This window comes from Hippopotamus amphibius, chromosome 9 (assembly GCF_030028045.1).
Source record: "Hippopotamus amphibius kiboko isolate mHipAmp2 chromosome 9, mHipAmp2.hap2, whole genome shotgun sequence".
NCBI classification, from domain to species: domain Eukaryota; kingdom Metazoa; phylum Chordata; class Mammalia; order Artiodactyla; family Hippopotamidae; genus Hippopotamus; species Hippopotamus amphibius.
The window spans coordinates 121465847-121493127 of NC_080194.1; the positions used below are offsets into that span (position 1 = coordinate 121465847).

General features: G+C 63.8%; 4 protein-coding genes across 18 annotated transcripts; 1 reads left to right on the plus strand and 3 right to left on the minus strand.

Moving 5' to 3' along the window:
* Positions 1–157: 157 nt before the first annotated feature.
* LOC130860660 (mesothelin-like protein) lies at positions 158–11103 on the minus strand. 7 transcript variants are annotated; one of them, XM_057749162.1, is made up of 16 exons: positions 8689–11103; positions 7843–7928; positions 6926–6981; positions 5749–5869; positions 4686–4771; positions 4436–4562; positions 4162–4352; positions 3783–3873; positions 3433–3640; positions 2918–3105; positions 2686–2841; positions 2486–2613; positions 1746–1876; positions 1511–1605; positions 1032–1287; positions 158–604 (listed from the first exon to the last, which is right to left on the minus strand). In XM_057749162.1, the coding sequence occupies exons 4-16, from the start codon at positions 5782–5784 to the stop codon at positions 348–350; spliced, it is 1950 nt and encodes a 649-aa protein (XP_057605145.1). In that variant the 5' UTR covers positions 5785–5869; positions 6926–6981; positions 7843–7928; positions 8689–11103; the 3' UTR covers positions 158–347. The 7 variants fall into 7 exon arrangements, with proteins under 7 accessions (XP_057605145.1, XP_057605142.1, XP_057605143.1 ...); XM_057749159.1 differs by having other exon boundaries at positions 4436–4507; positions 4686–4766; positions 6926–7046; XM_057749160.1 differs by having other exon boundaries at positions 3433–3574; positions 6926–7046.
* Positions 11104–11126: 23 nt separating this feature from the next.
* Positions 11127–15983, minus strand: RPUSD1 (RNA pseudouridine synthase domain containing 1). Of its 8 annotated transcripts, XM_057749169.1 has the most exons (7): positions 15843–15983; positions 14930–15312; positions 14696–14798; positions 14468–14569; positions 13790–14034; positions 13088–13182; positions 11127–11341 (listed from the first exon to the last, which is right to left on the minus strand). In XM_057749169.1, the coding sequence occupies exons 2-7, from the start codon at positions 15305–15307 to the stop codon at positions 11266–11268; spliced, it is 999 nt and encodes a 332-aa protein (XP_057605152.1). In that variant the 5' UTR covers positions 15308–15312; positions 15843–15983; the 3' UTR covers positions 11127–11265. The 8 variants fall into 8 exon arrangements, 6 of the variants coding, with proteins under 6 accessions (XP_057605152.1, XP_057605148.1, XP_057605153.1 ...); XR_009055497.1 differs by having other exon boundaries at positions 11288–11341; positions 13088–14034; XR_009055498.1 differs by lacking the exon at positions 11127–11341 and adding an exon at positions 12198–12216 and having other exon boundaries at positions 13088–14034.
* A 319-nt stretch (positions 15984–16302) lies between these two features.
* On the plus strand, positions 16303–24716 carry CHTF18 (chromosome transmission fidelity factor 18). The gene is made up of 22 exons (XM_057749156.1): positions 16303–16428; positions 16649–16840; positions 16923–17073; positions 17242–17410; positions 17801–17893; positions 17989–18041; positions 18174–18318; positions 18631–18840; positions 19359–19456; positions 19745–19868; positions 19948–20099; positions 20191–20284; positions 20529–20627; positions 20751–20881; positions 21151–21322; positions 22148–22372; positions 22454–22603; positions 22697–22827; positions 23479–23623; positions 23727–23840; positions 24263–24320; positions 24398–24716. Exons 1-22 carry the CDS (start codon positions 16338–16340, stop codon positions 24532–24534), a joined length of 2934 nt encoding a protein of 977 aa, XP_057605139.1. The 5' UTR covers positions 16303–16337; the 3' UTR covers positions 24535–24716.
* Positions 24717–24722: 6 nt separating this feature from the next.
* On the minus strand, positions 24723–26826 carry GNG13 (G protein subunit gamma 13). 2 transcript variants are annotated; one of them, XM_057749172.1, is made up of 3 exons: positions 26730–26826; positions 25087–25218; positions 24723–24899 (listed from the first exon to the last, which is right to left on the minus strand). In XM_057749172.1, exons 2-3 carry the CDS (start codon positions 25182–25184, stop codon positions 24794–24796), a joined length of 204 nt encoding a protein of 67 aa, XP_057605155.1. In that variant the 5' UTR covers positions 25185–25218; positions 26730–26826; the 3' UTR covers positions 24723–24793. The 2 variants fall into 2 exon arrangements, with proteins under 2 accessions (XP_057605155.1, XP_057605156.1); XM_057749173.1 differs by lacking the exon at positions 26730–26826 and adding an exon at positions 25515–25609.
* Positions 26827–27281: the final 455 nt, after the last annotated feature.

Consider the following 27281-nt stretch of genomic DNA (forward strand, 5'->3'; position numbering starts at 1 on the left):
CTGGGTCTCCCCGGAGGCCGGGCCAGCACTCAGGGTGGCTTCTGGTGACACTGCTGCCCCAGGAGATGGCAGGCTGGAGTCCTGATCCCAGCTAAGAGGGTCTCTGTCCCTTCTCGGGCCCAGAGCAAAGGGACACAGGCAAGAAGATCACCTCATCCTTTATTCAAGTCAATCGGTGAAGTCAGTCCAGGAAAACCCTTCCCCAGCTGCAGCTCTTCACCTGGAAGAAGCCAGAGGGCAGGGGCAGCGTCTCCCCCACTGGCTGGGGCAGTGAGCCCAGACCCAGGTCCGCAGTCTGGCTCCAGGTCCTGGGAGCTGGGTGTGGGCAGGGACTGCCCTGCAGGCCCCTAGGATGTGGGAAGTGGCCGGATCCCCTGGGCCCAGGGCCTGCATCTCAGTCTAGGCAGGCATCCAGCTCCACCTACCAGCCCCGGTTTTCCTGCATGTGGTGCTGGGGTAGCACTGTCTTTGGAGGCCATGGTGCAGGTGCCCCGTGAGTGGTCCCAGCTGGGCCCCGGGGTGCCCCAATACAGCAGCAGACACAGGAGGCCCAAGGGCAGGGCCACAGCAAGTGGCCAGTACCTCAGGTGAGCTGGTGGGCTGCCTGTAGGTGGAACACAGAGGGAGCACCCTTCAGTCCAGTTGGGAGCCCCCAGGCTGTCCTGCATCCCCCAGGCCTGGGTGGCCCCTGCCCCAGGTTCAGGGCTCACACCATCCCTGTGGGTGGGGAAGAGCAGTGAGGCTGCTCTTCTGGGCCCCAACGGAGACATCAAAGCTTCCCCAGCCTCCACTTTCTGCTGCTTAGCAGGTTTTGGGGGAGGCGATTGTGTCCTTCACTAACTCAGCAGGCAATGCAGGGTGAAGCCAGTGTCATCCAGATGTCACCCGGGGAGGCAGATGGGAAGAGTTGGCCAACAGACAGTGAGATTGGGCGCAAGAGGAGAAGATAGTAGCAGTCTGGGGGGGTGGGGGGGGCACACAGGGCAGAGGGGGAACCCCCGCTGGAGGTGGGAGGGTGGCTGCAGGCATACCCGAGCTGGGGGCTGCGCTCCCAGGCTGGTCTGAGGTGGGGGCTAGATGTGGCGTCCAGGGGGTTGTGCTGGGGGTCCCAGTGGTCAAGTGGGCGGGGCCGGTGGGACCGGTGGGGTCCGTGTCCAGGCCTAGCTCGCCCAGGGCCGACCGGTTAAGGCTGCGGAGCCAGGAGCTGATGGTGGGGTGGCTGCGAGCCTTCTGCAGGTCCCCCACGTTCTGGCCCAGCAGCGTTGTCACGTGGCCCACGCTCAGGCTCTGCGAGGGGAGCGAGGGGTCGTGGGGGGAGGGGCGGGGTCAATGCTTGGCCCTAGCTTAGGGGTGAGACCCCGTAGAACGAGCCTGGAGAAGTGACCTGGGGCCCACACCTCCGACCTGTACACCTCTGACTTTGGGGTGTTGGGGTCTGCAGACCGTGACCTAGGGCTCCCCGGCTTGGCCAGCCCTGCTCCACCTCCTGACGGGCAGCCCCCAAGCCCACCTGCAGCACTCGGGGGTTCAGGTTGGTGAAAGTATCGATGTCCATGGAGACGTTAGCCTGGGCCAGGTGCCGCAGCTCCTCCACTGGGGCGCCGCCTGGGGGCGGGGCAGCGGTGATGGGCGGGGCTTTGTGGAGGGCGGGGCTTCAGAGAGGCGTGCCCCACACGGGGTGGGGTGGGGTGGGGTGGGGTGGGGTGGGGTGGGGGGGCGGGGGGCGGTGGGCGGGCGGGTCTCACCGAGGTAGGGGCGCATGAAGCGATAGTAGGCGTCCGTGGTCCTGACGCTGACAAAGGCCTCTCGGGCCTTGTCGTAGAGCACGTTCTTGCGGCTCTGCGGGCAGGAGGAGATGTCCAGGGCCCCGGCTAGCCTGAGGGAGGGGGTGAAGCTGATGGACAGACCAGCGGCCCCTCCTCCTCTGGACGCCAGGCCTGGCCAATCTCCCTGAACCACAGCTTTCCTCTCGCCCTCCATACTGGGCTCAATAGTGTCTCCTCCAAGTTCACCTCCACTCAGAACCTCAGAATGTGCCATTATTTGGAAATAGGGTCTTTCCTAATTGTAAATGTAATCAAATTAAGATGCGGTCATACTGATTTAGGGTGGGCCCTAAATCTAACGACTGATGTCATCAGAAGAAGGAAATTTGGACACAGACACAGCGGGAAGCCAGCTGTGGGGGAGGCAGAGATGGGGGTGATGCAGCCCCGGACCTGGAAGAGGCAGGAAGGGGCCTCTTCTTCAGGTTTCAGAGGGTGCCCGGCCCTGCGGACACCTTAATTTCAGACTTCTGGCCTCCAGACTGTGCAAGGACACATTTCTGTTGTTTTTAGCCACTCTGTTTGTAATCCTTTGTTACTGTGGCCAGAGGAAGCTCATCACCTCCGATGGCCTGGCCTGGGCCCCCACCTGAGCCTTCCTTGGCTGAGAAGTCGAGGTGGCTCCGAGGTTTGGGGGGTGGGTTGCTGGGTGGGCTCACCGGAACTCTGAGGGCTGGATGGCCTGGATCTGCCGGGGGCTCATCCAACAAAGGCGGGAGCCCCCAATGGCCACGAGCAGGGCACCAGTGACTGTGCCATTGTGGTCCAGGAACTTCTGCAGGATGGCCTGTGGGCAGGGTTGGGGTCAGCAAGGCCAGAGTCAGCGGGGGTCCCCCACCCCCCTGCCCCCCACCCTCACCTCGGTCTGGTTCTCCAGGGCCCCGTCCGGGGCCAGCAGGGCCACAACTGTGTCCTTGGATGTGATGTGCCACTGGCCAATCTCCATGCGGGAGTAGAGGTAGGCCAGTGAGGGGATGAGCCGCAGCTGCTCCTCGGGGACGCCGCCTGGGTAGACCTGCAGTGGGCGGCAGGTGGTGGTCAGGCCACCCCGCCGGTCCCCACACACCTCCCACTGCTGGTTCCTGGCGCACCCGAGCCAGCTTGGCCTTGATGACTTGCTGGCACTCGGCGGGCAGCGGGTGCTGCAGCAGGGGGTCTAGGTTGGCCCTGAGCACGCGGCTGCCCAGGCAGGACTCGAGCTGAGTGCAGTCGTAGTGCACCAGGAAGAGGTTGTCGTGCAGCATGGCCGCAGTGATGTCGCCACGGATGCAGGGTCTCCCTGCGGTGAGGTGAAGTGCAGGAGTTGAGGACCCAACCGGTCAGCACTGCTGCTGGATTTGGGCCCCACCTCACTCCTAACCTTGACTCTTCCCAAGCTTGACTCCTAGCCAGAAGCTTGGCCTAGATCAGACTGAGTCAACCCTGACCTTGATCTCAAGTCCAGCCCCACCAGACTCTGACCACTTCCTCCTGCCTGGACGCAGACCCTGGGCCAAGCTCAGGAGGTCCAGGCAGAGGATGCCGTGCCTCTGGTGCCCCCACTCCGGGATGAGGACCCCAAGCAGGGGGAGATGCGGAATCCCCAGGGCATAGTGGCCACACTGACCTGTGTCCCGCTTGAGCCGTGAGGACACCAACTTGGCCTTGGCCTCGAGGAAGCCGGTGACGAAGCGCCTGGCATCACGCTGGCTGAGCTGCCCTGCCCGGCACGCGGCCACTATGCTGCCGAAGAAGTCCAGGCCCACGGCCTGGCAGGCAGGCCTGGAGAGTCCACACCCTGGGGAGGGCCACCAGGGCCACCTGTTCCCTCCTCCCTTCCCCCAGACAGAAACTCTGTGATGAGGAGCAACTGGGGACACCACTTGGGCATCAGAGTGACTGCAGCCTGACCCTCAGGCCTGGGCAGGCTGCTGGAAGGTTGGCTGGAGCCCCACCCACCCTGGGGCACTGCCCTACCTCCTGAACCTGCATCCACAGGCCAGGGCAGATGTAGGTGGCCAGGGGTCCCAGAGCCTGCAGCCCCTCCAGGTTCCAGGAGCCAGGGGGCCTGGTGTGTGAAGGGGGGCTCTGTGTCAGGTCCTGGGCAGCACCCGGACCCCTCAGGCTGCCTTCCCTCCCTGAGAGCCGTGCCCAGGGCCTGCCCAGCAGAGACTCTCCCACCCCAGGCCTCTGGGCACCCCAAACCCATGCCCCATAGGCTGCAGGGTCAGAGTGGGGTGGGAGCTGGGTCAGAGGTGGGAGGTCAGTGGGGCTGTGGACATCAACCCCCAGGCTGCCTCTCCTCTCTCCTCTGGAGAAGGGGAGGCCTGGGTGGAAGGGATGGGCCCCCACCCACCCGAGCACAGTCCTGCTGCTGGCCAGCAGCCTGTTGAGGGCAGCTTGCTGGGCGGCTGTCAGCCGGGGACAGCGCCGCAGGTTCTGCAGCACATGGGGGTCTGCAGCCACGATACTGGACGCGTCCATGTCACACACCAGGACCCCAAGGAGCAGTAGATCGGAGGCGCTGAGGCTCGGGCGTGGCCCTCCCTGCAAGACAGCAGGTCAGCACGAGCCTGGCGCCACTGTCCGTTGCCCGTCCTGTCCCGGCCTGGCCGCCCCACAGTGCCTACCAGGCAGGCCAGGGCCCTGTGCCGCAGGGCAGCCCTCTGGTCTGGCAGGTTGGCCAGCAGCTCTGTGTCGCCCTGGGCGGCGTGGCGGATGAAGGCCCGGCAGTCAGCTTCCCTCACCTGCGTCAGGCTGCGGGAAGGTTGCGGGGCTGTCAGGAAGGGGGCCGACGGGGGGGTCTCCAAGGAACTGAGGTGCCCCTGGGGAGCATGCTCCGCCCACACGGCTGGGCACTGGGCGGGGCAGGGCACTTACTCGTAGAAGAGCAGCAGGTCTGGGGGGTGGAGCTCGAAGTCGCCCTGGAGGCCTTGCTGGAAGACCAGGTTGGCCAGGCAGCTGAGCTGGGCAGGGCGGGCAGTGTGTCACTCCCTCACCCAGCTGTGGGCTTGCCCAGCCCCCTCCCCAGCCCCTTCCCCTCTGCCCATCACCCTGCCTCCGTCCACCCGTTCCCTCCTTCCGCCTACCGGCTCTCTGTCACTGGACCTCATGTCTTTTTCTTCCTGCCTCAACCTCCACACGCAAACCGGCCTCGGAATGGGTCAAACCCAGGCTGAGAGCCCCCTCCCCTCCGGCATCAGGCCCTTGCCCACCCTAGCTCCCACGGCACCACAGTGGCTCACTAGGGGTCCACTTATCCAGTGCACCCCTGCCTGGACGTCTTGTCCCACTCGCTTGGCCTACTTTGGGGTTGTTTCAGATTTATTACTAATTTTATATTAATTTTATAATAAGACAATAGCTTTCCTTCCTCCTTTCCTCCCTTCCTCCCTTCCTTCCTTTAAACTCAGGGGCTGGTGATGCTTGGGTCAGCTATGGGTCCAGGTGGGTTCAGCCGGCTCCTGTCGCAGCCCAGGTGGAGGAGAGGCTAGCAGGCTGGAGGACCCCTTGCCCCTGGGAGCCAGGAGGACCTGCCACAGGTGCCAGATGGAGACCAGGTAGGCAAGCGTTCACCAAGCCAAGAACAAGAAGCACGGGTCTATGGGTGATTGGTGAGAAGTTCTGGAAACGGTCCAAAATGGGCCGCACTTGGAACATCACCCAGAGGAGGGAGAAGCCCACCTCAGAGGCCTACTTCCCGTCTGTCGGGTGACCTGAGAGGCGCATCTTGGGTCAGCTTAGAGACAATTGGTGCAGCTCTCCAGCACGGGGCCCTTGTGCTCCAGGAGAGCTACTCCTTGTTCCAGCCTCACAGTCCTGACCCTTGCTGCCCGGGTCCTCCGCCAGGGACACCTCCCTTCCTGCCCATCCCCAAAGCCCTTCTCCAGGGAGTCTCCCTTGCTCTGACACCCAGGAACTCTGAGCAGGGGCTGCTGCTGACCTGCCAGGCTCCGAGGAGGACGTGCTGCGTCGCCATCCTCCTGATCAGAGCTGCAAGCTGGTCCCGGGACAGCTGGCTGGCTGGCTGGCACCAGAAGCCTTGCAGGAGGGAGGTGTTGGCACTGGGCAGAAAGGAGGCAGACAGTGAGGGGCAGAGGGCGTGGGGGGCCCCCCAGACTGCAGCATGCGGGGTGGAGGTCAGACTCCTCAACACGGGGTGGGGGTGAGAGACACAGGAGGTGTGGATGGCAAGGCTCCGGCCGCCAGCACACGCACACCGCGCATTTCCCCCGAGGGCGCCATGCTGGTGACGGGCTCTGAGCTGTGAGTGGGGCTTAAAAGTGGCCCTTGTCCAGATTAAGGTCTGAGCTTCATCCGAGGCCCTGTTCCAGAGCGTGGGGCTCCGAGGTCCCAGTGATGGCTGAGGTTTTGGAGGGCACCTGTTGGGTGACCGCAGCTAGGCCTTCTTTGTGATGTGAATCTAGTAAGATCCGTGCACGGAAGAGGGTCAGATCTCATGAGACCTTAGCCTGGGCCCAGCTGGTCCAGCTTGGCCTCCAGCCCTGCCTGATCAGTCAACTGATTAATTGGTTGATTGATGGTAGATCAGTGACCTCCAGCCCCCACCAGGAGACCCCTGCACAGAGTCTCACTTTGGGGCCTGAGAGGGCAGCAAAGCTTGGGGTGGAAAGAAGAAAGTTGAGAGGCCTCAGGACAAGAAGTGATTGTCGGGACTTCCCTGGAGGTCCAGTGGCTAAGATTCCGTGCTTCCAATGCAAGGGGTGTGGGTTTGATCCCTGGTCGGGGAACTAAGATCTCACATGCCATGTGGCACGGCCCAAAAGAGGGAAAAAAAAAAAAAAAGAAGTGATTGTCAGTTAGGCCGAGAAGGGGGAACCCTGGCCCCAGCCAGCCGCAATGGTCTGAGGACCTGTCCCAGCCACATGGGTGTGACTCTGATACAGGACACCAGCCGCCCTGAGCCATCTCCAGCAAGTGACCTGGGCAGGCAGGCCCAGGCCCCCCATGTTGGAGCCGGGAGTCGGAGTCCTGCCCCGACCATGCGTGGGCGGTCGTGTACAGACCCTGGAGATGGTCCCTCCTTCTCACCCCCCACCCAGGCCTGCCATGGAATCCTCTGCAGGAAACTTGATTGTGGACCCAGAGCTTGCACTCACCTGGCCCACAGGTTGGCCCTACTGGCATCCAGCCCTCCCTGAGAGGTGCCCTCGGCCTGGGGGTGAGAGCAGTGGGCAGTGAGTGACACCAGGAGGGTGAGACCCGGGCTCACCAGGGCACCTGGAACAGAACAGGCCGTGAGCACCTGTGTGGGAGCACCCAATGCGGGTTTGCCCAGGGCTCCCTGTGTCTCGGGTGTGCCTGTGACAGCCCAAACATGGAGACCTTGGGAGCTCCATGGTGCTGGTCACCTGTGTACCTGCCTGGGTCTGAGCATGCTGTGTGTGACCAGGTGAACGTGTGTGGCAGTGTGTCTACCTGTCTACACAACTGTCTGACGCTGTATGCGTGTGCTCCTAGTGGTATGTACATGGGTGGTGGTGTATAACACGTGCAGTGGGGTGTACACATGTGTAGTGGCATGCATGCCCACACAGTATACCTGTGTGCCTGCAGGTGTGGCAGTGTACACACACATGTGATGATGTGTACACATGTGTATCTGGTGGCATGTGCCTGTGTGTCTGGAAGCATGTGCACACTATGTGGTGGCCTGTACACATGCCTACCAGTGTCCACATGTGTGCACCGTGTCCCTCCACCTCCTATGGCTCTGTCCTCACAGTCTGAGCCTCGAGACCCCCAAGCAGAGGGACGGGGTCAGCTACCACCTTCTCCTGCTCCTCGGTTGCTCAGTCCTTCTAGTCATGGCTCCCCCTTGTCCCTGCCTTGTCTCAACCAAGAGTCCCACCCCCAGTGCCCCATCTGTGATGACCCTTCCCTTCCCGGACCCCCAGTGGAGGGCCCTGGGGCAGGACCGCAAGTGGAGGCTCAGGAGGAAAGAGGGTGGTCCCGCCACTGTGGGGAGCCGGCCATGGGCACTGTCCCCAAAGCGGGGGAGGGAGAGTCATCTCACCTGCTCTGGGGCCCATGGCTGTGTGGTGCCCACTGGTCGTCCCGGCAGGAAGGCAGAGGGGTCACGAGCAGTGGGGCCGGGTCAAGCTGGAGAGGAGACAGGCAGTGGTGAGGCCAGGGCAGGGTACACAGAGGAAGTCACTACCAAGGTCACACAGGACAGGTGTCATGCAGGGCAGGTGACCCCGAACCTTGGGCTGCAGCCCTGTGTCTTTGCCTTTGAGGGGGGCACAACCCACAAACGATGCGTCTCTGGAACAGAAGGCAGTGGCAGAGGGGGAGCCAGGCCAGATCCCGGCTTTCTTATTGCAGGTTGGGGCCCAGGGGACTGCGGGCTGGGCTGCTGAGTCTCCAATGAACAGATCTCTCGACAGCTCTGGGTGGGGGGCGGTGGGTGGCAGTCCCAGTGAGTCCCTCCAGCAGCTGGGGTGAGAGGCCTGGCGGCCCCCAACCTGCCCTGGTGCAGCCCTGGCTTCAACCCCCACACTGGGCGGCCCAGGCAATCCCCTTCCCCTCTCAGGGCCTCAGATGCCCAGTGAAACCTGGTCCCGGGCACAGTGAAGACCGAAACTGAGGCCTGGGGAGGGGAGTGCATCAGGGAGCCTGGTCCACACTGCTGGCTCCCGGGCCGCGGCCTCGCATGGGCTGCCAATTTGGGCACCTGTGGGCCTCCGGACTCTGTGTGGCCCAGGAGGAAGACAGGGAAGTAAGCTCCCCACGTAGGGGGGCAAGACGGAGGCTCAGAGGGGCACAGCTACCTGCCCAGGGCCACACAGAGGCCAGACTCACAGCTGGGGGCCCTGTGCCTCCCATTGGTGGTGGCTCCCACCGCACCCCCAGCCCTCACCTGAGCACTAAGAACTCTGTCTGTCCTAGAGGGAGGTTGCTTCCAGGTCCAGGCAGCAGATGTTTGATGCAAAGCCGTTGTAGACGTAGTGCCAGGCACTCCAGCCACCAGTGGTCCTAGCCCGCTCTGCGTCAGCCCCTGCAACTGAGCCTCAGGGTGCAGGGGTGGGGCAGGGTGGGGGCACCAGTGTCTCCGCTCATCTCCATGCCTCACTCAGCACCTTGCCCTGCCGGCCACCCACTCCTGCAGCTTCGCCCGCCAGACAGACGCGTAGGGGAGGGGCTGGGGCTATACCAGCTGACGCTGCCTTGTCAGCCCCTGGGGGCCCCAGGCACAGCGGGCACCTGCTCCTCAGCCCCACGGGAGCAGGAGGCTTAGCTCACGATTGGCGGCTGTCCAGCACACACACACACACACGCACACCCCTGGGGGGCCTGGCTCAGCCATGACCTTGCCCTGAGGGTTGCACCTGCGTTTGTACATGTGCACACCTGCACTTGATGCGTGTGCTGGCATCTGTGGGTGAGCACACACGCACGCCCGTGTGCACCTGGGAGCATACACATCCGCACGCACGTGTGGTGCACGTGTTCCCTGCAGGGCTCTTAGGCACACGTGGCCCCACTATGGCACCTGGGTTGAGTGACATGAGTGGCGTGTTTCTGTTCTGTGGGTACTGGAGCAGAGCCACCCATGCAGGTCCACACGTGTGCACTGTGGGGTGGGGAGCATTTGCAGGCAGTTTCAATGAGAGAGCTGTGCTTGCCACACATGTGGCCCTGGTGCCCAGCCCCCTGGGGCCCAGGACAGGGACAGCTCCACAGGGCAGGTCTCCAAGGCAGAGGGGGAGGTCCGGCTGCAGGAGGGCTGGCAATGAAGGTGCCCACAGATGCTTCTTCCCCAGCTGACGTGAGGCAGGCTAGGTACCCAAGCTGGCCCTTGGCCCCAGCTTTCACCACGTGTGCCCCTGCTTGGCAGGACCAGGGGGACTCTGGGGCCTTGAGCCTGCACGGCATGGGTTCAGCCATTGCATGACTGCCACCTGCATCAAGGGCCACACGTGCCCATTGAGCCAGCCCAGAAGACAAGCAGAGGTGCTGACCCTGGGGGACCGACAGCTGGAGGGACCAGCTGAGGATCGCTCCTCAGCCCCTGGACAGGCCCCATGGGAGTCCAACTGCAGCATCCAGAGCTGGAGGGCACCCAGAGCCTGTGGTGACAGCCCCTCTCCCCCGAAAATTGTCCAGTGAGTCCTCGTCCAGCTGGCCCAGGATGGGCCTCCAAGGACCCCTTGGCCACCAGGAGAGCCAGCTCAGCTCCGCCTGGGAAGGGTGTGTGGCAGTAAGGCCTGTGACCCCCAGGGTCTGGAGGAGGGTGGGGTCCAGGGAGCGAGTCCCACCAGAGGCAGGCAGGCTCACCCTGGGCTCTAGCACTGACCCCCTGAGGCTGGCCGTTCAACTCTTGAGCACTTGATTTTGGCTGAGGGCCTGCCGGGGCTCTGGATGCTGCGAGATCTGTGGGGAAGGGATGTCACTTGGTGGTGGGGTCTCCACCCACCCAGGACCCAGGCCAGGCTGGAGGACACTCCCTACAGGCCAGTGAGCGCAGGAGGCCAGATGCTAGCTGCCCCATTTGGGCTCAGCCTCCAGGGCAGCCCCAGGCCCCGACTGGACAAACGACCACAGCAACAGAGCAAGTGCTGGGCTGTAGAGCGGCACACCCGTCCCCAGCTCTGCCCCGTACTGCTTGTGGAATCCGGCCCCCGCCAGCAGCACAGTGCAATGCCTGCTGTACACACGAGGAGACGGAGGCCCATGCTGGCTGACGGCTTGCCCCTCGCCACACAGAGTGAGCAGGGCTGGGTGCCTGGGTGTGCTCCTGACCTGCCGACGTCATGCCCCCTGGATTGTGACCACTGTCGCTGCCCCACAGTAGGCTGTGGGGGGCAGATGGGCTGGGTGGACCCCATGTCTGGGCTCTGAGGCCTTAGCCCAGGGGCCAGCAGGGGAGGCAGCCTACCTGTAGGGAGCAAGGTCGGGATCTGGCCCTGGGGGCTTTCGGAGGGGCTGCCGGGGCTCTTCAGGGGGAGGAGCCAGGCTGGGGGAGGGAATATACATGGAGCATGCCTGGGGCAGCTCCTACCTGTGGGCCCCTGCCGCCTTTCCATCTTTCTTTCTCTCTCTCTGTGACTGCCTGTCTGTCTGTCCAGTCTACCCGTCTTCCCATCTGTCTTATCACTTGCTCTGCAGGCCCAACCCACAGGCCCCCAGCCAGGCCATCATGCCCAGGTCAGTGCTCTGTGGCTGGTCACACCTTCCTTCGGCTCTCCCCCAGGCCCCTCCCCAGCCAACAGGTCCCACCCTGCAGACCAGCAGTCAGGGTTTCCCCAAGGCCCCAACTGGCTGACGTCCCCAGACTACTTGGCACTAAGCAGAGGCTGGAGCCTGGGGCAACGTGGTGGTGGAGGCTGTGTGCTCCAGTCCCCATGGGGGCAGGGGGTGGAGGCTGGGTCCTGGCCCAGCCGGGACTCCTGGCTCCAGAAGGGTGGGGATGAGGGTAACCCTTGACCCCCTGGCCTCACCAGCAGCTTCCTGGAACCTGAGGGTGGGGGGACAGCAGTGGTGCCGGCTGGCTGAAGAAAATTGACTTTGTCCTGAAACGAGAGACACCCTCCTGAGTTCAGAGCCTGTGCCCCAGGAAGGCATAAAGGGAGACCCGCCTGCCCCAACGTGTGGTCAGCTGCTGGGGCACAGGGAAGAAGACCTGGCTACCCTTTGGGGTGTTCTGGGGTAGCCCTGCCTGAGCTGGGTGGGGAGGGGCCCCTGGAAGGAAGGGCTGTCAGGGTGGTCCTTGCTCGGCCACAGCCCTTATAGGTCCAGACCTTCTGGCAGGTGCCAGCAGTTGGGAAGCAACTGGGTGCATCCATGGGAAATGGAACTTCCAAAGGTCACCATAGGCTCATAAGACCAGGGCTGTGAGGGGCTGGGGTCAGCAGTGACCCTGTGTGGCAGCAGCAGGACGACGCACCTGAGCACTGTCCTGGAGGTGTAGTGGGTGGGGCTGTGAGGAGGGGGCGTGGGGAGAGGCCAGAAGCCTGCACAAGGTGGGCTCAAGGCCCTGAGTCCTTTGGGGACCATGCCTTCATTCTCTGAACAGGGTCTGTGAGCCAGGCCGTGCTGGGGGTGAGGGGCTGACACCCTGCAGGGACCCAAGGAGGAGACAGTGGTGAAATGCTGAGAAGGGGGCGAAACAGGTAAGAGTTGATGGCAGAGGACGGCATGGGGGGGGTGGGGTGGTAGGTGGTTGGTAGGGGAGAGGAGGGCAGAGGGTGAAGGCAATGGGAGGGAGGTGGGGCGGAGGGAGGTGGGGGGAGAGGTGGGGCAGTTCTCATCGAGGAGGTGAGGTGCTGCGGGTGCTGGGATGGGGATGCTATCCCACCCCACCCCAGTCCGACGAGAAAGGGCCGTGCTGGGCACATCCCAGTAGCCATCGTCTGTCTGGGCTCCTGTTCCATGGGCTCCTCCAGTCCTGTTACAGATGAGGGGACGGAGGCACAGGGAGCAGGGGCTGGGACCTGGGTCTCTGCAGAGGTCCTATGCATGGGGGTGGGGCTGCCTCTGGCCCCAACCTGGCTGAGATCTTGCTGTGATTACAAATGGGGCGAGCCCAGAAGCCCCACAATAGGGCCCATCTGCCTTGGCCAGCCAAGAGGAGGAGCCTGGCTTAGTTGGGCACAGAGACATGGTGTGTGACTTCAAACTGCCTGGAGGCCCAGATGCCAGCCCTCCCACGGCATTCTGAGATGGTGGAGGGACCCACTATTGGCACTGTGGGGGCAGCAGCCCTATGGGGAACCCTGGTGAGACGAGGTGAAAGCTCTGATGTTTTTGGCTGGGGGCCTGGGGGTCCTCCAGGGATGCAGCCGATCCAGCTTCTGTCCCCTGCTCAGAGCCCAGCCCCCACACCAGGGCTGTAGGGTGTTCTGTTCACTGCATGGGGAGGGAGGTCAGCAGCAAGGACCATAAGGTCCATCCTGGCTTCTGCTGGGGGCTAGGGCAAAGGTCTGCCCAGTGCAGGGATGGGGGCGGGGGTCTGGGCCCCCCTGAAACCCCTGCATCAGGCGTGTTCATGGTCACTTGCAAGGTCAGTCACTGAGCATTTATTCCCAGTCCTCAGAGCCCAGCTGTGGCTAGGGCAGCATGGCTGTGTTGTAGGGATGGGGGAGGCGGGGCCAGCTGCCCTTGCTCCCAGGCTGAGGTCCTGCCTGGGAAATGCCAGGCAGGTGGTGGAGGCAACAGCTGCAACTAGGGGCCCAGAAGACCCCAGAGGGACAGCGCTCAGGGCAGGCCTGGAGGGATGGCATGTGAGGTGGGGGCTGAGGGGTGTGGCCCACACCCACCTCCAAACGACACACTGAGGATGCGGGTGGAGGGGGCAGAGTCTGGCAGAAGCAAAGGCACAAGGTCGGACTGGCCTGGCAGGGAAGGTCGAAGTCTGCAGATGGAGGACCCAGACAGACTGGCGTGATGGACACAGAGGATCCAAGCAGAGCAGTGTGGAGCAGGGTGCTCTGGGTGTGGGCTGGGGGCCCAGGAGGAGCTCGCATTGAGGCTGGCCCAGGTCCTGGCTCCGCCTCTTCCAGAGTGACCCCCAACAAGTCTACAAGTCAGCCCCTGGGGATGAGGCTCTAGGACCAGGGAGGCCAGCAGTTTGGGGGGGGGGTTGTTGGGAGGGAGGCCCATGGGCATCCCACAGCCCAAGAGCTCCAGCCTCTGGAATCACAGCTGCCTGGCTCCCCCTGCTGGCCCTGCCGGCCCCGCTCCAGGCTTGGCCGCTGCAGGGATGGGCCCAGGGCTCTGACCTGCAGTTCCTGCCCCTCTGGGTCCCAGCCTGCCATCCCCACCTCAGCATGATGCTCTCAATTGTCTGGCTCCAGCGTCCACTCCGACAGCCACTGCAGGCAGGAGGCCCGCTGTGCCTCTGTCTCAGGGGGCTTGGCAGGGGGCGGTGGGGGCCGGCCTGGCCTGGGCAGGGGTGTGGAGGGGCTGCAGGGCCTGGGGAGCCCTCCTGTGGGGTCCGGGTGTGGGGGAGCCCGCAGGACCTGGACGAGCTCATCCAGTGGCTGCACCAGGGTGTGGGGGCTCCAGCAGGCATCGAGGACAGGCACGAAGGGGTCGGGCGTGCAGGCCTCCACGCACTCAGTGCTCGTGGGGATGCGCAGGTAGAAGGCATGGAGCATCATGCGGAAGGGCTGGTCCTCCTGGCCCAAGGCCTGGCCGTAGGTCAGGTCCCCCACGATGGGGTGGCCGAGGGCGCTGCAGTGCACACGCAGCTGGTGCGTCCGGCCTTTGGGGAGAAGAGGGGGCCAGTCAGGCGGGGGTGCCACCCTATGCCCACCACAAACCCGTTCACATCACGCTCAGCACTGTCCTTGAAGCCTCATGCAAACCCTGGGGACAGCAGACCTCCCTGTTTCGTGTCACGAAGACACGAGAGCTCAGAACAGAAGTGACTTCTGAGGTTGCCCCTAGTGAGGTCAGGATGGTGCTGGGTCAACTGGAGAACCCAGGCCAGAGAGATCTCAAATGGGGCAAGAGGCTGCAGGCTGTGGGGCTGAGTGTGGGGGAGGAGGAGTCAGCCTGGCCAGCAACGCTGGGAGACTCCAGGCAGGTTCCTTTCCTGCATGACAGGGACACTTCAGTGCCATGTGTCAGCAGATGTCTAAGGCAGGACACTGTCAGCTGTCAGCAAGGACGCCTGGCACACACGCTGGACATACCTGTGAGAGGCTGCAGCAGCACTTTGGAGACAGGATCACCTGCATACAGCCCATGTTCCAGGACCACCAGCTCCGTGAGGCTTGGTTTTGGGTTCTCGCAGCCTGTGGGGAGTGAGATAAGCTCAAAGAGTTGACTGGGCCAGCTCCTGAGCCGAGGCCACCCCAGCGCAGGTCACCTGCCCGGGTTGCCCCAGCCTATCCAGGGTCCCCACCCCCTACCCTCCATACCCTGTGTGCCCTCAATGCACATGGTGTGGGTTCGGCCTTCTGTGCTGTTCTTGCCGATAGCATAGCTGATGGTCATCTGGCTCTCCTGGACGTGTCCCCGCACCTGCCAGGCAGGGGGTCACATGCTGCTCACAGGGTCACCCACCACTGCTAGGAAGCCCACTTGACAGCCAGAGTCTACCAAAGTGGATTGAGAGTTGGAGTCTCTGGCCCCAAGGACCAGCCGGGCCTTACCAGAGCCAGATAAGCCTTGGTGACTTGCCGGTCCTTGAAGCACTTGTAAGCACTGCCTGCAGCTGCCTTGTTCAGGGCCACACAGAGTGCCCCGCTGGTGGAGAAGTCCAGTTGGTGGCAGAACCTGGCGTGGGGCAGAGGATCAGCGGTGGCTGGGCTGGGGGCCGTTCCCACCAATGGAGGCTGCTGTGGGTACCTGAACCCGTAGCAGGTGTCAGGGTCGGCCAGCTCCGGGAAGCGGTGCCGCAGCTGCTTCTGTAGGGTCAGCGTCTCCCACCAGGCCTTGCTGTCGATGCGAACATCCCAGTGCTTGTTCACCACCAAGAAGTCACGGCTCCGGTACACGACGCACAGGTTCTCCACGCTGCCTGGCTCCATGGCGGCTGCAACGTGGGGCGAGTGCGTGGAGTGAGGTCATGGGGTGCCCAGCCCACATCACGGTCCTGCCTATCTGGCTTGGACACCCCTGCTCCCCAGGGCCCTGGGTCTGAAGCCACAGAGCTACGTGTCAGGCAAGCTTGCAGATGTACTGTGTGCCTACACTCCCAACTCTGAGCCAAGTAGCAGGGTGTCTACCGGCTAGAGTAGAGGGTCTGGCCGAGATCAGGGGAGCTAGCCTTGCCCTGGGCTCTGGCTGTGGGGCGGTCCTGCCCAGACCCGGGCCTGGGGAGAAGCAGTCTTGCCCTCCAGCCCGCTCCCACATACCCTTCCCGGACGGGCCACGGATATGCGATAGGGGCCTCTTCCTGAGTGGGGTGGAGTGCAGGGCAGGGGATGAGGCCGGCCCTCGCCCACGTAGACGCCCCTGCCCTGCCTCCCCTCCGCGGAACCCTCTCCTTCCGCGTCTGACGGGCACAGGCCCAAGGCTGCCTGGCGGACTCCAGCTGCGAAACCCTCCCGCGCCCCTACCTACTCTAGGATCGACTTGCAACTGGGCTGCGCCGTCAGGGCCCCCGATGCCGCTGCCCGGCCTCGGCCCCGCCTCGTGGCCCGGCAACCCTGAAGCCACCACTTCGACCACAGAAGTGCGTCTCGCCAGGCCCGGCCTGCGCGCTCAGCCCCACCCACGTCCCGCCCACGGCGCGGACGGGCGGCCGTGCTGACCAATGGAGAGCGCCCGGGTCCCGCCGCTCCAGCTCCAGCCTGCGGGCTCGGCCCCGCCCGGCCTGCGCGCGCAGCCCCGCCCACGCCCCGCCCCGTCCGGTGACCAATGGCGAGCGCCGCCGGGCACGTCGGCCGTTGATTGGCGGCGCCGGGTCGCTCCGGGCGGGAGCTGCCCGCGGGGCGCGGGAGGTTCGGAACCTGCGGCGGGCGGCGGGCGGCGGGCGGCGGGCGGCGGGCGGCGGGCGGCGGGCGGCGGGCGGCGGGCGGCGGGCGGCGGGCGGCGGGCGGCGGGCGGCGGGCGGCCATGGAGGACTACGAACGGGAGCTGTACGGCGTCGAGGACGACTTCCACAGCCAGTTCGCGGCCGAGCTCGAGGTGCTGGCCGAGCTGGAAGGTAGGCGCGGGCACCGCCGCCGCCTCGTCCCCTGTAGCTCGACAGGGGCCTGGCCCACGCGGGGAATCCAGGAGGGCTGTTCGGAGGGGAGGTGCGAAGGCCGGGAGACAGCAACCACCCTAAAGAGAGCAGGGCCCTGTAGCGTCGCCGACCTCGGAGGCTGTGGCTGTGTGTGCGGACGAGCTACCCTGGACGACTGCTGTGCGTCTTCTCTCCGCAGGTACAGCCGCCCTGTCACCCTCCAGGGACCCCCGGCCCACCGTGGGCCGGCCCCGCCTGACGTTCGAGGAGGCCATTGCTGGAGGGGACGCTGCCACTCACTGCTCTCCAGGCAGATCTCCAAGGAACAAGAGTGGTGCCAGAAAGAGGCAGTTGGCCGCTGACATCCAGGGGGACAGACCCCTGCCCTCTAGTACGTTTTCTGGGGGCCCAGAGCATAGGGGTGGGGTTCGAGGCTGGGGAAGGACTTCTCTTCCTTCCATGTGTCTCTCCAGCCCCCAGGGTCAAACGGTCCAGGCTGGAGGCCGCCAGGAGACTGAACTTCACGTCCAATGAGACGGAAGAGCTGCTGCCTCCTGACTCCCCTACTCGGGACATCACGCCCCCACCAAGTCCCGAGATCCCTGTTGAGCTGTGCAGCAACGGGTGTGTAGCTTGGGGCATAGGTGTCTCAGGAGGCCTTGGGAGGATCCCGTTCCTCCGACAAGGTCTCAAGGCTTGGTGACCTGTGGGCCTGTGGGAGGGCTGGGTAGCTAGGGGTGGATCTAGGCCCCTTCCCCAAGAATTCCCAAGATGGTCATGGCCTCTTCCTAGGCTTTTGGACACCGGGGCTGATGTGGGTCTCACTTGGGCCTCGCCTGTCGCCCGCAATCCTGTCCTGAGGCGGCCCCCTGTCTTGGAGGACTACATCAACGTGACCTCCACAGGCGGCGACCGGGCCTTTCTGGTGCTTCGAGCTGATCCAGTGGGCACTGGGGTGCAGGTGAGTGCTGTGCAGCCATGAGCAGGGGCCTGGACATCATGTTCCCACTCTGGTCCTGGGGGCTCCTCTAGAGGTCCACCTGGGTTCTAGTTTTCTACTTGGGAAGGTCACCTTCCTTCTTCATCTCTCTCTTCTTTTTCCCCTTTTCCTTTTTCTCTTTTTCATTTTTCTTTTTCCTACTTTTTACTTTTCATCTCTTCCTCCCCACAGCCACCACCACCTTAGGTCTGCTGCTATCCTAATGACCCCTTGGGGTCCCTGGTGAGAAGGGGCTTGTCGTGGCCCACTGCTGCTAGGGAATGCCACGTGGGTCCCTGAGTTCTGTTAGGAGGGGGGTGTGGAAACCCCATAATCTAGAGGTGGGTGACTGATGCCCTCCCTTCCCTGCAGAGCCCTTTCCTTGACATTCGGTGGCGTGGCCGTGGCCAGCTGGATCTGTTGGGCGTGTCCTTTGCCTCCCTGAAGGAGGAGGTCAACAGCGAGGTGGAGTTCTGCTGGGGTTTGTTGGGAAGGGAGATTTAGCTCTGGGGTGACTGGCTGGCTGAGCTGTTCTGATTCCAACCTCATTGTTTCCACAGCGGCGGCAGCGACTGCTGAAAGAGGCCCAGCAGCTCTCAGACACACTGTGCAGGTGACACGGTGGGCCTCTCCACCCCTGGGCTCCTTGCTGGTCCTTGGACTGCTGACTGCCAACATGTACTCCGGGGGGTGTGGTACCTGCATGGGGTTAAGGCCCAGCGGCTTAAGCCATGATACTCTCCAGTCTCAGGTCAGAGATGGTGGAGGAGGAGGCCCAGCCCTCAGGAGCCCCTGAGGAGGAGCCGGCTGACAGCCAAGACGCCTCCCAGCATTGCCTTTGGGTGGATGAGTTCGCACCCCAGCGCTATACGGAGCTGCTCAGTGACGACGTGAGGCCTTATTCTCGCTCAAGCGTGGCTGGCTTCTTTGTTGCCGAGAGGAAAGAACTCAGGGCTTGGCAGGTTTTCATATTGCCAACCTACAGAGGTGTCAGGATTTAGGGGAGGGGTTTGACCAGCCTCATTGAATTCGCAGGTGGCGAAATTGAGGCCAGTACAGGGTTCCTCACCAGTCACTTGCCACTCTGACTCAGCTTTCCTGTGTGTGTCTCTGGGCTCATAACAGTAGAGTGATGTGAGGGGCACACACGAGTAGTCCTTAGTGCTGGTGGTCCCCCTCAGGCCCGGCCTCTCTTCCTGCAGTTCACCAATCGCTGCCTCCTCAAGTGGCTGAAGCTGTGGGACCTGGTGGTGTTTGGCCGAGAAAGGCCTGCCCGGAAGCCCAGGCCCAGTGTGGAATCAACCCGTGGTGGCAAGGAGGCCACAGCCTCCAGCAAGTGGAAAAGCCACGAACAGGTGCTAGAGGAGATGCTGGAGGCTGAGCTGGATCCGAGTGGGCGGCCCCGGCAGAAGGTGAGCTTATCTGGCTGTGCTACACACATATCAAGTGGCTGTGCTCTGGGTGGCTGGAGCCTTTGCAGCCTCTAGGGCCATGAGGGACATTTACTTCCTTAGAGGCAGTGGATGTGATTATGTCAGGGTGTTGCTGTGGAGTGTCAGCAATGTGAGTTGGGGCTTGAGTCCTTTCTTCTAATGACTTAGGCAAACCTAGCACTTTCTGAAGGGCTTTGCACCTCTCTGGGGTGATTATATTGGGCTGCGGATGGGTTCTGGGTGTCAGTCACATCAGTAAGAGTCATGTCTTTGTCAGGTCCTGACGTCACTCGCTTCACATGAGGCTTTACTCATGCCATGCACCACAAGCAGGCTGGCACCTGTTCTCTTTTGGTGACCAGGGGAGGGCAGGGGGACATCCCTTAGCACCAAGCTTCATGGGACAGGATTTTCAGTTTCTAGCAGTTGGGCCAGGGCCTCCTAGAGTCTGTGAAGTGGTGCAGGTTACAGCATGTTTTCTCCTGTCTCGGCTGCAGGTGGCACTGCTGTGTGGGCCCCCAGGGCTGGGCAAGACAACCCTGGCCCATGTGATTGCACGGCATGCTGGGTACGCTGTGGTGGAGATGAATGCAAGGTGAATGCAGGGGAGGCTGGTCCTCCCTCTGTCCTGGCGTGTCTGGTCAAGCCTGGGACACAGCCCTGAGAGCCCGGGGGTTTTCAGGTGGGGCTGGGGTCCCAGGTGTGTGGGTGGTGGAATTTTCCATCCTCAGGGCTCACTGGGATTTGGCCGCAACGTCTTGGGGTGGCTTTGTGTAGTAACCTCGAGTTGTATGATCGGTGGCTCCACCCCGGAGACACTGGCTGCTGCCCTGGCTGAGGCCACGGCTGCCCTGACAGCCACTTTCCGGCCTCTTGGTTCTAGTGACGACCGCAGCCCTGAGGCCTTCCGTACACGCATCGAGGCGGCCACACAGATGGAGTCGGTACTGGGCACTGGCGGGAGGCCCAACTGCTTGGTCATTGACGAGATCGATGGGGCCCCCACGGTGGGCTTTCTGGGTGCACGGCGGGTGGGCGGGCAGGTGGTGGGGGCTGTGGCTCACCACCACCCACATGTCCACCCAGGCCGCCATCAGCGTCCTCCTGAGCGTCTTGGACCGCAAGGGCCCCCAGGAGGCAGAGCCAGGGGGCCCCGCTGTGCCCACGGGCGGGGGGCGGCGCCGCCGGGCAGAGGTGGGGCTCCTGATGAGGCCCATCATCTGCATCTGCAATGACCAGTGAGTGGGACGGGGTGGGGTCTCCACTGGGTGGGCGTGGCCCCCCCTCCTGTGCCTGCTGGGCTCGCTGTGCACGCGGCTCTTCCTGTAGGTTTGCGCCCTCCCTGAGGCAGCTGAAGCAGCAGGCGCTCCTGCTCCACTTCCCACCCACGCTGCCCTCCAGGCTCACGCAGCGGCTCCAGGAGGTCCGTGCGGGCTGCCCTCCCTCTGCTGTCAGGCTCCCCGCCCCTGAGCCAGTCCCAGGACGTGGGGTGGAGGTGCTGGGCCAGTTTGGTCTCTGGTGGTGGGTGGTTCCAAACAGTGACCAAAGTCCTTCTACAGAGATCTTTGGGCTTTGCTCCTCATAGGACACTAGCTGTCCCTGTTTCTAGGAGGAGGTAGCTACAGGGTGGGGCTCGGGGGGATGCCCACCATTCCACCTCCCTGCAGATCTCCTTGCGGCGGGGCATGCGGGCTGACCCCGGCGCGCTGGCAGCCCTCTGTGAGAAGACGGACAACGACATCCGTGCCTGCATCAACGCCCTGCAGGTAGGTGGGCAGGTGGCCGCGGTGGGGGTGGGCAGTCAGCCCCCGCCCCCACCCCCATGTCCAGTTTCCACACAGGTGGGGGTCAGCCACCCTCACCATCCTACCCCCCTACCCCATGTCCAGTTCCTGCACGGGCGGGGCCAGCGGGAGCTGAGTGTTCAGGCTGTGCAGACCACGCGCGTTGGCCTCAAGGACCAGCGCAAGGGGCTTTTCTATGTGTGGCAGGAGGTCTTCCAGCTGCCCCGGGCCCAGAGGTAGGTAGGCCAGCCCCGGCCTGGACGTCCATAGTACCCGAGCCCTGGGATGCCAGCCGACTTTGCCTTCGCTGATGGTGGGGGCAAGGCTGCCTGGCCCGGGGGGCTGCTAGGCTCTGCCTCCGCCTCCCTCACGGCCCCTCCTGGGGGACCTTGGGGTGTCATAAATGTACACAAGTGGGTGCTGCTGGGGAGGAATAGGGTGGGCAGGGCTGGGTCTGGTGTGATGGGGCGGGGGCCCTGCTCCAGCTTCAGTGCCCTCTCTGCAGGCACCGTGTAGGTCAGGACCCGACCCTGCCCACCCACAGGCTCCTGCTCGGTGACGGGCATGTGGGCTCAGGGCCCCTCGGTGCCGAGGTGCCCCTGACCGTGGCCTCGCAGCGGTTCTACCACATCTTGCACGTGGCCACCTCTGCGGGCGAGCACGAGAAGGTGGTCCAGGTAACTGTGTTCCACCTGGAACCTTTGTGGGGGGCTGGGGGGCAGGAGGCCAGCATCTGGCAATATTTCTTGTTTCTAGACGGCTGGTGAGATGTGCTCCAGATGGTGCGGAGCCCGAGGAAAACAGGCGGGATGGGAGGGTGGGGAAGGGGACACGGCGTCGGGAGGCTTCTATGGGGGTGGGAGCGGGGATGGGCCGGGGGAAGGGACTGACTCTGCCAGGGATGGCCAGCGTGGGGTGTCCAACGGGGTTCCTCTGGCTACTCTTGGGGAACTATCTGAAGGGATTGGCAGTGGCCAGGAGGGGTTGGATTCTGGATGTGAGCTGCAGGAACAGGGACGTGGGTGCACGTGGGGGTGGAGAGCAGGTGGCGGGTGCCACCTACCCCCTGGGAAGCCTGGCATAAGCTGCCTTCCTGGCTAAGCAGCTTTGGATTAGCAGCTGGGGATCCTTGCAAATCCAGAAACCCACTGCGTGGAGGGCAGTGCGGTGGCCGGAGGGGAGCGACTTCCATGTGGAACAAGAGTGGGGCCTCCACACCCTTGATTCTGGTGGACAGAACTTCCTTTAGGGAGAGGCTGGGGAGTTCTTTCTCACATGTCTCAGGGTCTTGGTCAAACCAGGGTGGGGCAGCAGGGTGGGCCTTCCACACCAACTCCCTCCCCAGGGCCCTGTGGCCACTTGCTGGTGTTTGCAGCTGTGCCTGAGACCCTGGGCCTCACAGGCAGGTGGGAGGGGAAGGGTCCCACCGGGTGGTGCTTGTGCTGTGGGTAGGGGTGTGAGGCTGGAGGGGCTCAGGGACTGGCTTGTCTACTTGCCTGCAGGGCCTATTTGACAACTTCCTGCGGCTGAGGTTGCGGGACTCCAGCCTGGGCACTGTGTGCGCAGCCCTCGACTGGCTGGCCTTCGATGACCTACTGGGCCGGGCTGCCCACCACAGCCAGAGCTTCCAGCTACTGCGCTACCTGCCCTTCCTGCCCCCAGCCTTCCACCTGCTCTTCGCCTCCAGCCACGTGCCAAGGATTGCCTTCCCCAGCAGCCAGCAGGAGGTGCGCCCTGCACCCTGCCCGTGCCCAGGGTCTAGCCCAGGGGTCCTGGGTGACTAGGTCCTGGTCTGCCCTCCGCCCCAGGCCCAGAATCGGATGAGCCGGACACAGAACCTGATCCAGACGCTGGTGTCAGGCATCACGCCAGCCACCCGCAGCCGGGCTGCACCGCAGGCGCTCATCCTGGACATCCTCTGCCTACTTCTGGACATCCTTGCGCCCAAGCTGCGCCCTGTGAGTGCCTCACCTGGAAAGGGTGCGGCTCCTGGTGGGGGGCAGGCCCCAGGCCATACTTAACACCCCTGTCTGCTGCCTGCTGGCCCACAGGTGAGCACGCAGCTGTACAGTGCCCGAGAGAAGCAGCAGCTGGCCAGCCTCGTGGGCACCATGCTCGCCTATAGCCTCACCTACCGCCAGGAGCGCACGCCCGACGGGCAGTACATCTATAGGCTGGAGCCGTGAGTCTGTGCAGCACTGTGGGGGGGGTGGGGAGTGCCTTGGGGCTGGAGGCTGGGGGGCTTGGCTCCAGGTGCCATGGCGATCACTCAGTGGAAGTCTAAATGCATGGTCTTGGTGAGGTGTGAATCTCAATTTCCCCATTGTGGGGGTAAAGGAGTCAATTCTAGTTCATTCTTTGCCCAGATGTGACTAAGGGGCACAGCCCTGGGACCTGAGGTTTACTGCAGAGTCTCTCAGTGTCCCTGGAAGCTGCCCCAAGAGGGCCCTCAAACTCCCCAGGGCTGCATCTCTCTGTCCTGAGAGGGCTGTGGGGATGGTGGGCCGGCAGCAGTGGTGTCCGGGTGCAGATCCTTGAGGCAATAATGATGTTGTTTCCCAAGCACTCAGCCCCAGGCCTGAGCCCAGGCCCTGCCATGTCATGTCAGTTCCTTCCCTGCAGCCCTCTCCAAGCCCACATACAGTTGGGAAAACTGAGGCTCGGGGTGGGTAATGCCCCTGCTGCCACGAAGCTGGGGTGTGGCAGGGCTAGGGCTGGACCCTGTCTTGCACTCTTGGGTTCGGGCAGTTGGGGTCGGTGGTGATGAGTAGCTTCTGCCCCGTCTCTGCTGACCGAGTGCCCTGGTGTCCTGCCCTGCTCATCCTGAGAGCAGGAATGTGGAGGAGGTCTGCCGCTTTCCTGAGCTACCAGCCCGCAAGCCCCTCACCTACCAGGCCAAGCAGCTCATTGCCCGTGAGATTGAAGTGGAGAAGATGCGGCGGGTGGAGGCCTTGGCCTGGGCTCGGGATGGCCCCCAGGTGAGCCCACCCTGGGTTCTGGGCAGAGCAGGGCCTTCAGAGTGGACGCCCTCCCTGGTTTGGTCCTGTCCAGTCAGCTCTCACTGTATGTGACTTCCTGCAGGTGGACGTGGGTCCCCCGGGGGGCACTGGGGAGAAAGGGGCACAGCCACCTGCCCCATGCAGCCACAAGCAGCGGCTGGAGTGCATCCTGAAGAGAGCCGCCTTGGAGGAGCAGGTGCGGCCAGATGTGCTGGTGGGGGGCGGGGTGAGGGGGTGGGGTAGGTGACCAGGGGGTGGGGTAGGTGACCAGAAGGTGGGGTCAGGTGGGCCTGCCGGGCGATCTTGGAGTTGGCTGATTCTAAGTCCTGGAGGTCCAGCTCCCTGCTGCTCAGTGTGATGGTTCCACCTGGGCTCAGTTTCTCATCTGGGCAGGATGCTGGCATCTCCCATCCTGGACCTGACCTTGGCAGGGAGCAGGCGACTATGAGATTGGTAAAGGGTAGAGGAGACAGCCCTGGAGTGAGGGGAGGGGGCCGTTGCCCAGAGGTGCCACAAGACCCCTCCTTCCTGGAGGATGGTCTCTGGGCCTTCCCCCAAGGTAGGGGACTGTCCACTGTTGGTCAGTCCCCGTGAACCTGACAGGCTTGCCTCCTTCAGCCCGAGAGGGACTTCTTCGGTCGTGTGGTTGTCAAGCGAGCCGCAGCCTCGAGCATAGGTGTGTTGGGGGAGGTGGGGGCGGTGGAGGGACTGGGGTCAGGGTCAGGTGGAGGAACAATTGTGTGGCCCCCACAGAGCACGCAGCCCCCGAGACTGACACGGCCGAGCGGTGCATGGGCACTGCGGTGGGCAGGAGCGACGTCTGGTTCCGCTTCAAGGAGGGCGTCTCCAATGCTGTGCGACGCAGCCTGTACATCAGGGACCTGCTGTAGCCAGAGCCACGCCGAGCCCCCAGGATCTATGCCGGACACTGTGGGGGCCGTGCTGGACACCCTACCCCACTCTGGGGTCATGCCAGACACCCTGGATCCATACCAGACGTCCCCAGATACACACCAGGTCCCTGGGTGTTACTTTGTCTCTCCTAGAAAATGTACTAAAGCACGTACATCCTCAAAAAGTCTTTATGAAAGTCACACCTTTACAGAGTCGTCCTCTTACAGGGAGACATGAGTCTGGGGTGTGGGGGCCTCACAGGATGGCACACTTGCCCTTCTCCACCCATGGGTTGTTCTTCATCAGGTCGGGGTTCAGGAAGGGGTCCTTGGGGATCCCATCCTCAATCCACTTGAGGAGCCTGTGGGTGGGGAGGGTGAGGTGAGCACACGGGCACTTGCCTCCCCCAGAAGTGCTGCCTAATGGCAATGCGTGGGGGGCATGGTCTTGGCTTATACAAATGAGCACAGGGCAGGGAAATGAGATGCAAACCGCTGCTGGCCCTGGGTGGGGTGTGGCCAGGGCTCCCTGGGGTCCTGAGGACTCACTCAGGGATGGTCTTGGATGACATCTCCCTCTTGAAGGCCAGCTGGTACTTTAGGCTCTCAACCTCCTTCTTCATCTGGGGCACATCCCACTCTTCCATGGCGTCGGGGGCTTCAGAAGTGGCCAGCCTGGGGCTAGAGGGTATGGGAAGAAGCAACAGAGCCAGGGGGCTTGCCAGCCTGCAATCACCCTCCAGATGCTTCCCCCCATGGGTGAGCCCCCTGACACAGGGAGAGAGGGAGCCCCACCCTAGCGCACTGCCACCCAGCTCACTGCCTGGGGAGGTCCCCATGGCCCACACCATCCACAGGGGTACAGGGCTGGAGCTGAGGCCCCACTAATGAGGCCCCACATGCCTGCCCCCCACCTCCCATGGGGCTAATTAACTGCACAGAAAACTTTCCACCCTTAGCTCTGCACCCCTACCCACCATCAAAGCTTCACCAAGGCTGGGCTGCTGGGTTGGAGAGGGGTGGGGTAGTGTCCCAGCACTGGAAGACAGCAGGACAGGACAGGACAGGCCCCCTGATCCTCCACCTGTGAAACCCACTGCTCACTCCCAGTAGCCGAAGCCCACCGTGTCAGGGGTGGAACCCCAAGACACATGCACGCGAGCGCCCTGCTTTGCATGGGCAAAGCCCACTCTAAGGGCAGGTTAATCCAAGGGCCAGGAGGGTGAGGCTGCTATTTGCATCTCTGGCCAGGGGGCTGGGGGCAAGTGCTGGGGATCTTGGGGTCTGGGGCTGCACAGCTGGTCCAGCACTTGGAACCCCTGCAGCCTCCGGCTACCCAGTGTCTCCTCTGACCTGCCTACAAGCCCCTGCCTGGTCTCTGAGTGTGAGCCCACCTGGCAGAGCCGCAGGTTCAGACCTCTCAGGAGACCTGGCCAGCTGGGGTCAGTGAGGGCAGGTTGCTCCTTGCCTCCCCTGCCCCAGCCCACTCAAGGGGTCCAGGGAGTCCCTTGCTATCCCCATCCCCTGCCCCCATCACCGACGCTGGGAGCCAGGGGACCAGCTTTCTTGACCCGGGAAGGGTGGGCAGGGGCTGCCAGGAGTGTGACCCCCACCTGCCTCAGGCTGTGGCGGGGGCTCCCGGGGGGGCCGCGGGTCAGCCAGGAGCGAGGGGGAGAGGTGGGGGGGAGTAGGGGGCGGCCAGTGGGGGCCAGCAGGGGCTCCCCCCAGAGACCCCGAGTTCCAGCACCCCTCCCAGCGGCCCAGGTTCTCAGAGTCACGTGGGCGGGGGCCTCCCAGGCTGGGGGCGGTGACAGCCAGGTCGGTCGGTCCGCAGCCCCCTCCCCCGCCGCCGCCAGCCGTACCTGCGCGCAGCCGCCACCGCCGAGCCCGCCGCCCGACCCGCGCGCCCCCGGCCTCGGCGCACGGCGCTCGCTCGCCCGCTCGGCGAGCACTGCAGGCGGCGCGCACGGCGCACGGACGCGACTCCCTACGCAGCCAGCCCGCGGACGGAGGGGGTCCTCTCCACGGTCAGTCAGGCCCCTTGGGACACGCAGGGCGACTGCTTTCGCCCGAAGACGGACAGGCAAGGGCGCCTCGGGGGTTAGGGTGGTCCAGGTCACCTCAGTGGGAGCTGGGTAAGCCCCAGGCCTCGGTTTCCTGCTCAGCACAAGGCGCCATTTCACCAGACCTACCTTGGACGGTGACTGCTAGGGCAAAGATGACACGGGGGAAGTGATGGTGAGGGCGAAGTGATGGACGAGTGAGCTGGGTACACAGGCAGGCAGAGCCCAGGCGGGTGCCCCGCCCACTCCTGCCACCTGGGCGAGGCCCTGGCACCGCCCCCACCCTCTGCCCTCCATCCTCAGGGCTGGGCTGACCCTGGGGATCTGGCTTCACCAGGCACACTCTGCCAGCCTCTGGGGGTTGCAGATGCAGCTGGGAGCCGTGTGGGCTTAGCTCTGGCCCTGGGTGAGGAGGTGTCCTCCCACTGGGCTGGGTGGGCTCTGGGGTTGCCACTTGGTGCGGCACCAAAGACCTGTCAGCTGTCAGGTTGCACCCCAGCCTTTGGTACCCCTCATGGGCTGGAGTCACCAGGCCAGGTTGGGAATAGCAGGGATGGAGTCAAGGTCCTGTGGTCCGCTGGGGCCTCAGCAGTGTCTACTGACAGGCCCAGAACTGTCCCATCACGGTGTGTGAGCCTGTTCTGGCCAGGGCCCCTGGGCCTTCTTGGAGTTGCTTCCTGC

Bases quoted from the DNA above. Each gene is read 5' to 3' on its own strand.
- GNG13 (XM_057749172.1), bottom strand. From the start codon at position 25,184: ATGGAAGAGTGGGATGTGCCCCAGATGAAGAAGGAGGTTGAGAGCCTA. The intron at 24,900-25,086 runs GTGAGTCCTCAG...CCCCACCCACAG, and splicing joins TCATCCAAGACCATCCCTGA to GCTCCTCAAGTGGATTGAGG.
- RPUSD1 (XM_057749165.1), bottom strand. From the start codon at position 15,307: ATGGAGCCAGGCAGCGTGGAGAACCTGTGCGTCGTGTACCGGAGCCGT. The intron at 14,799-14,929 runs GTAAGGCCCGGC...CCTGCCTGGCAG, and splicing joins CCAAGGCTTATCTGGCTCTG to GTGCGGGGACACGTCCAGGA. The intron at 14,570-14,695 runs GTATGGAGGGTA...CACTCCCCACAG, and splicing joins GTGCATTGAGGGCACACAGG to GCTGCGAGAACCCAAAACCA.
- LOC130860660 (XM_057749158.1), bottom strand. The intron at 2,614-2,685 runs GTGAGGGTGGGG...CCCTGCCCACAG, and splicing joins CCCTGGAGAACCAGACCGAG to GCCATCCTGCAGAAGTTCCT. The intron at 1,288-1,510 runs GTGGGCTTGGGG...CTCCCCTCGCAG, and splicing joins TGAACCCCCGAGTGCTGCAG to AGCCTGAGCGTGGGCCACGT.
- CHTF18 (XM_057749156.1), top strand. From the start codon at position 16,338: ATGGAGGACTACGAACGGGAGCTGTACGGCGTCGAGGACGACTTCCAC. The intron at 17,074-17,241 runs GTGTGTAGCTTG...GCCTCTTCCTAG, and splicing joins GTTGAGCTGTGCAGCAACGG to GCTTTTGGACACCGGGGCTG. The intron at 22,373-22,453 runs GTGCGCCCTGCA...CCTCCGCCCCAG, and splicing joins TCCCCAGCAGCCAGCAGGAG to GCCCAGAATCGGATGAGCCG.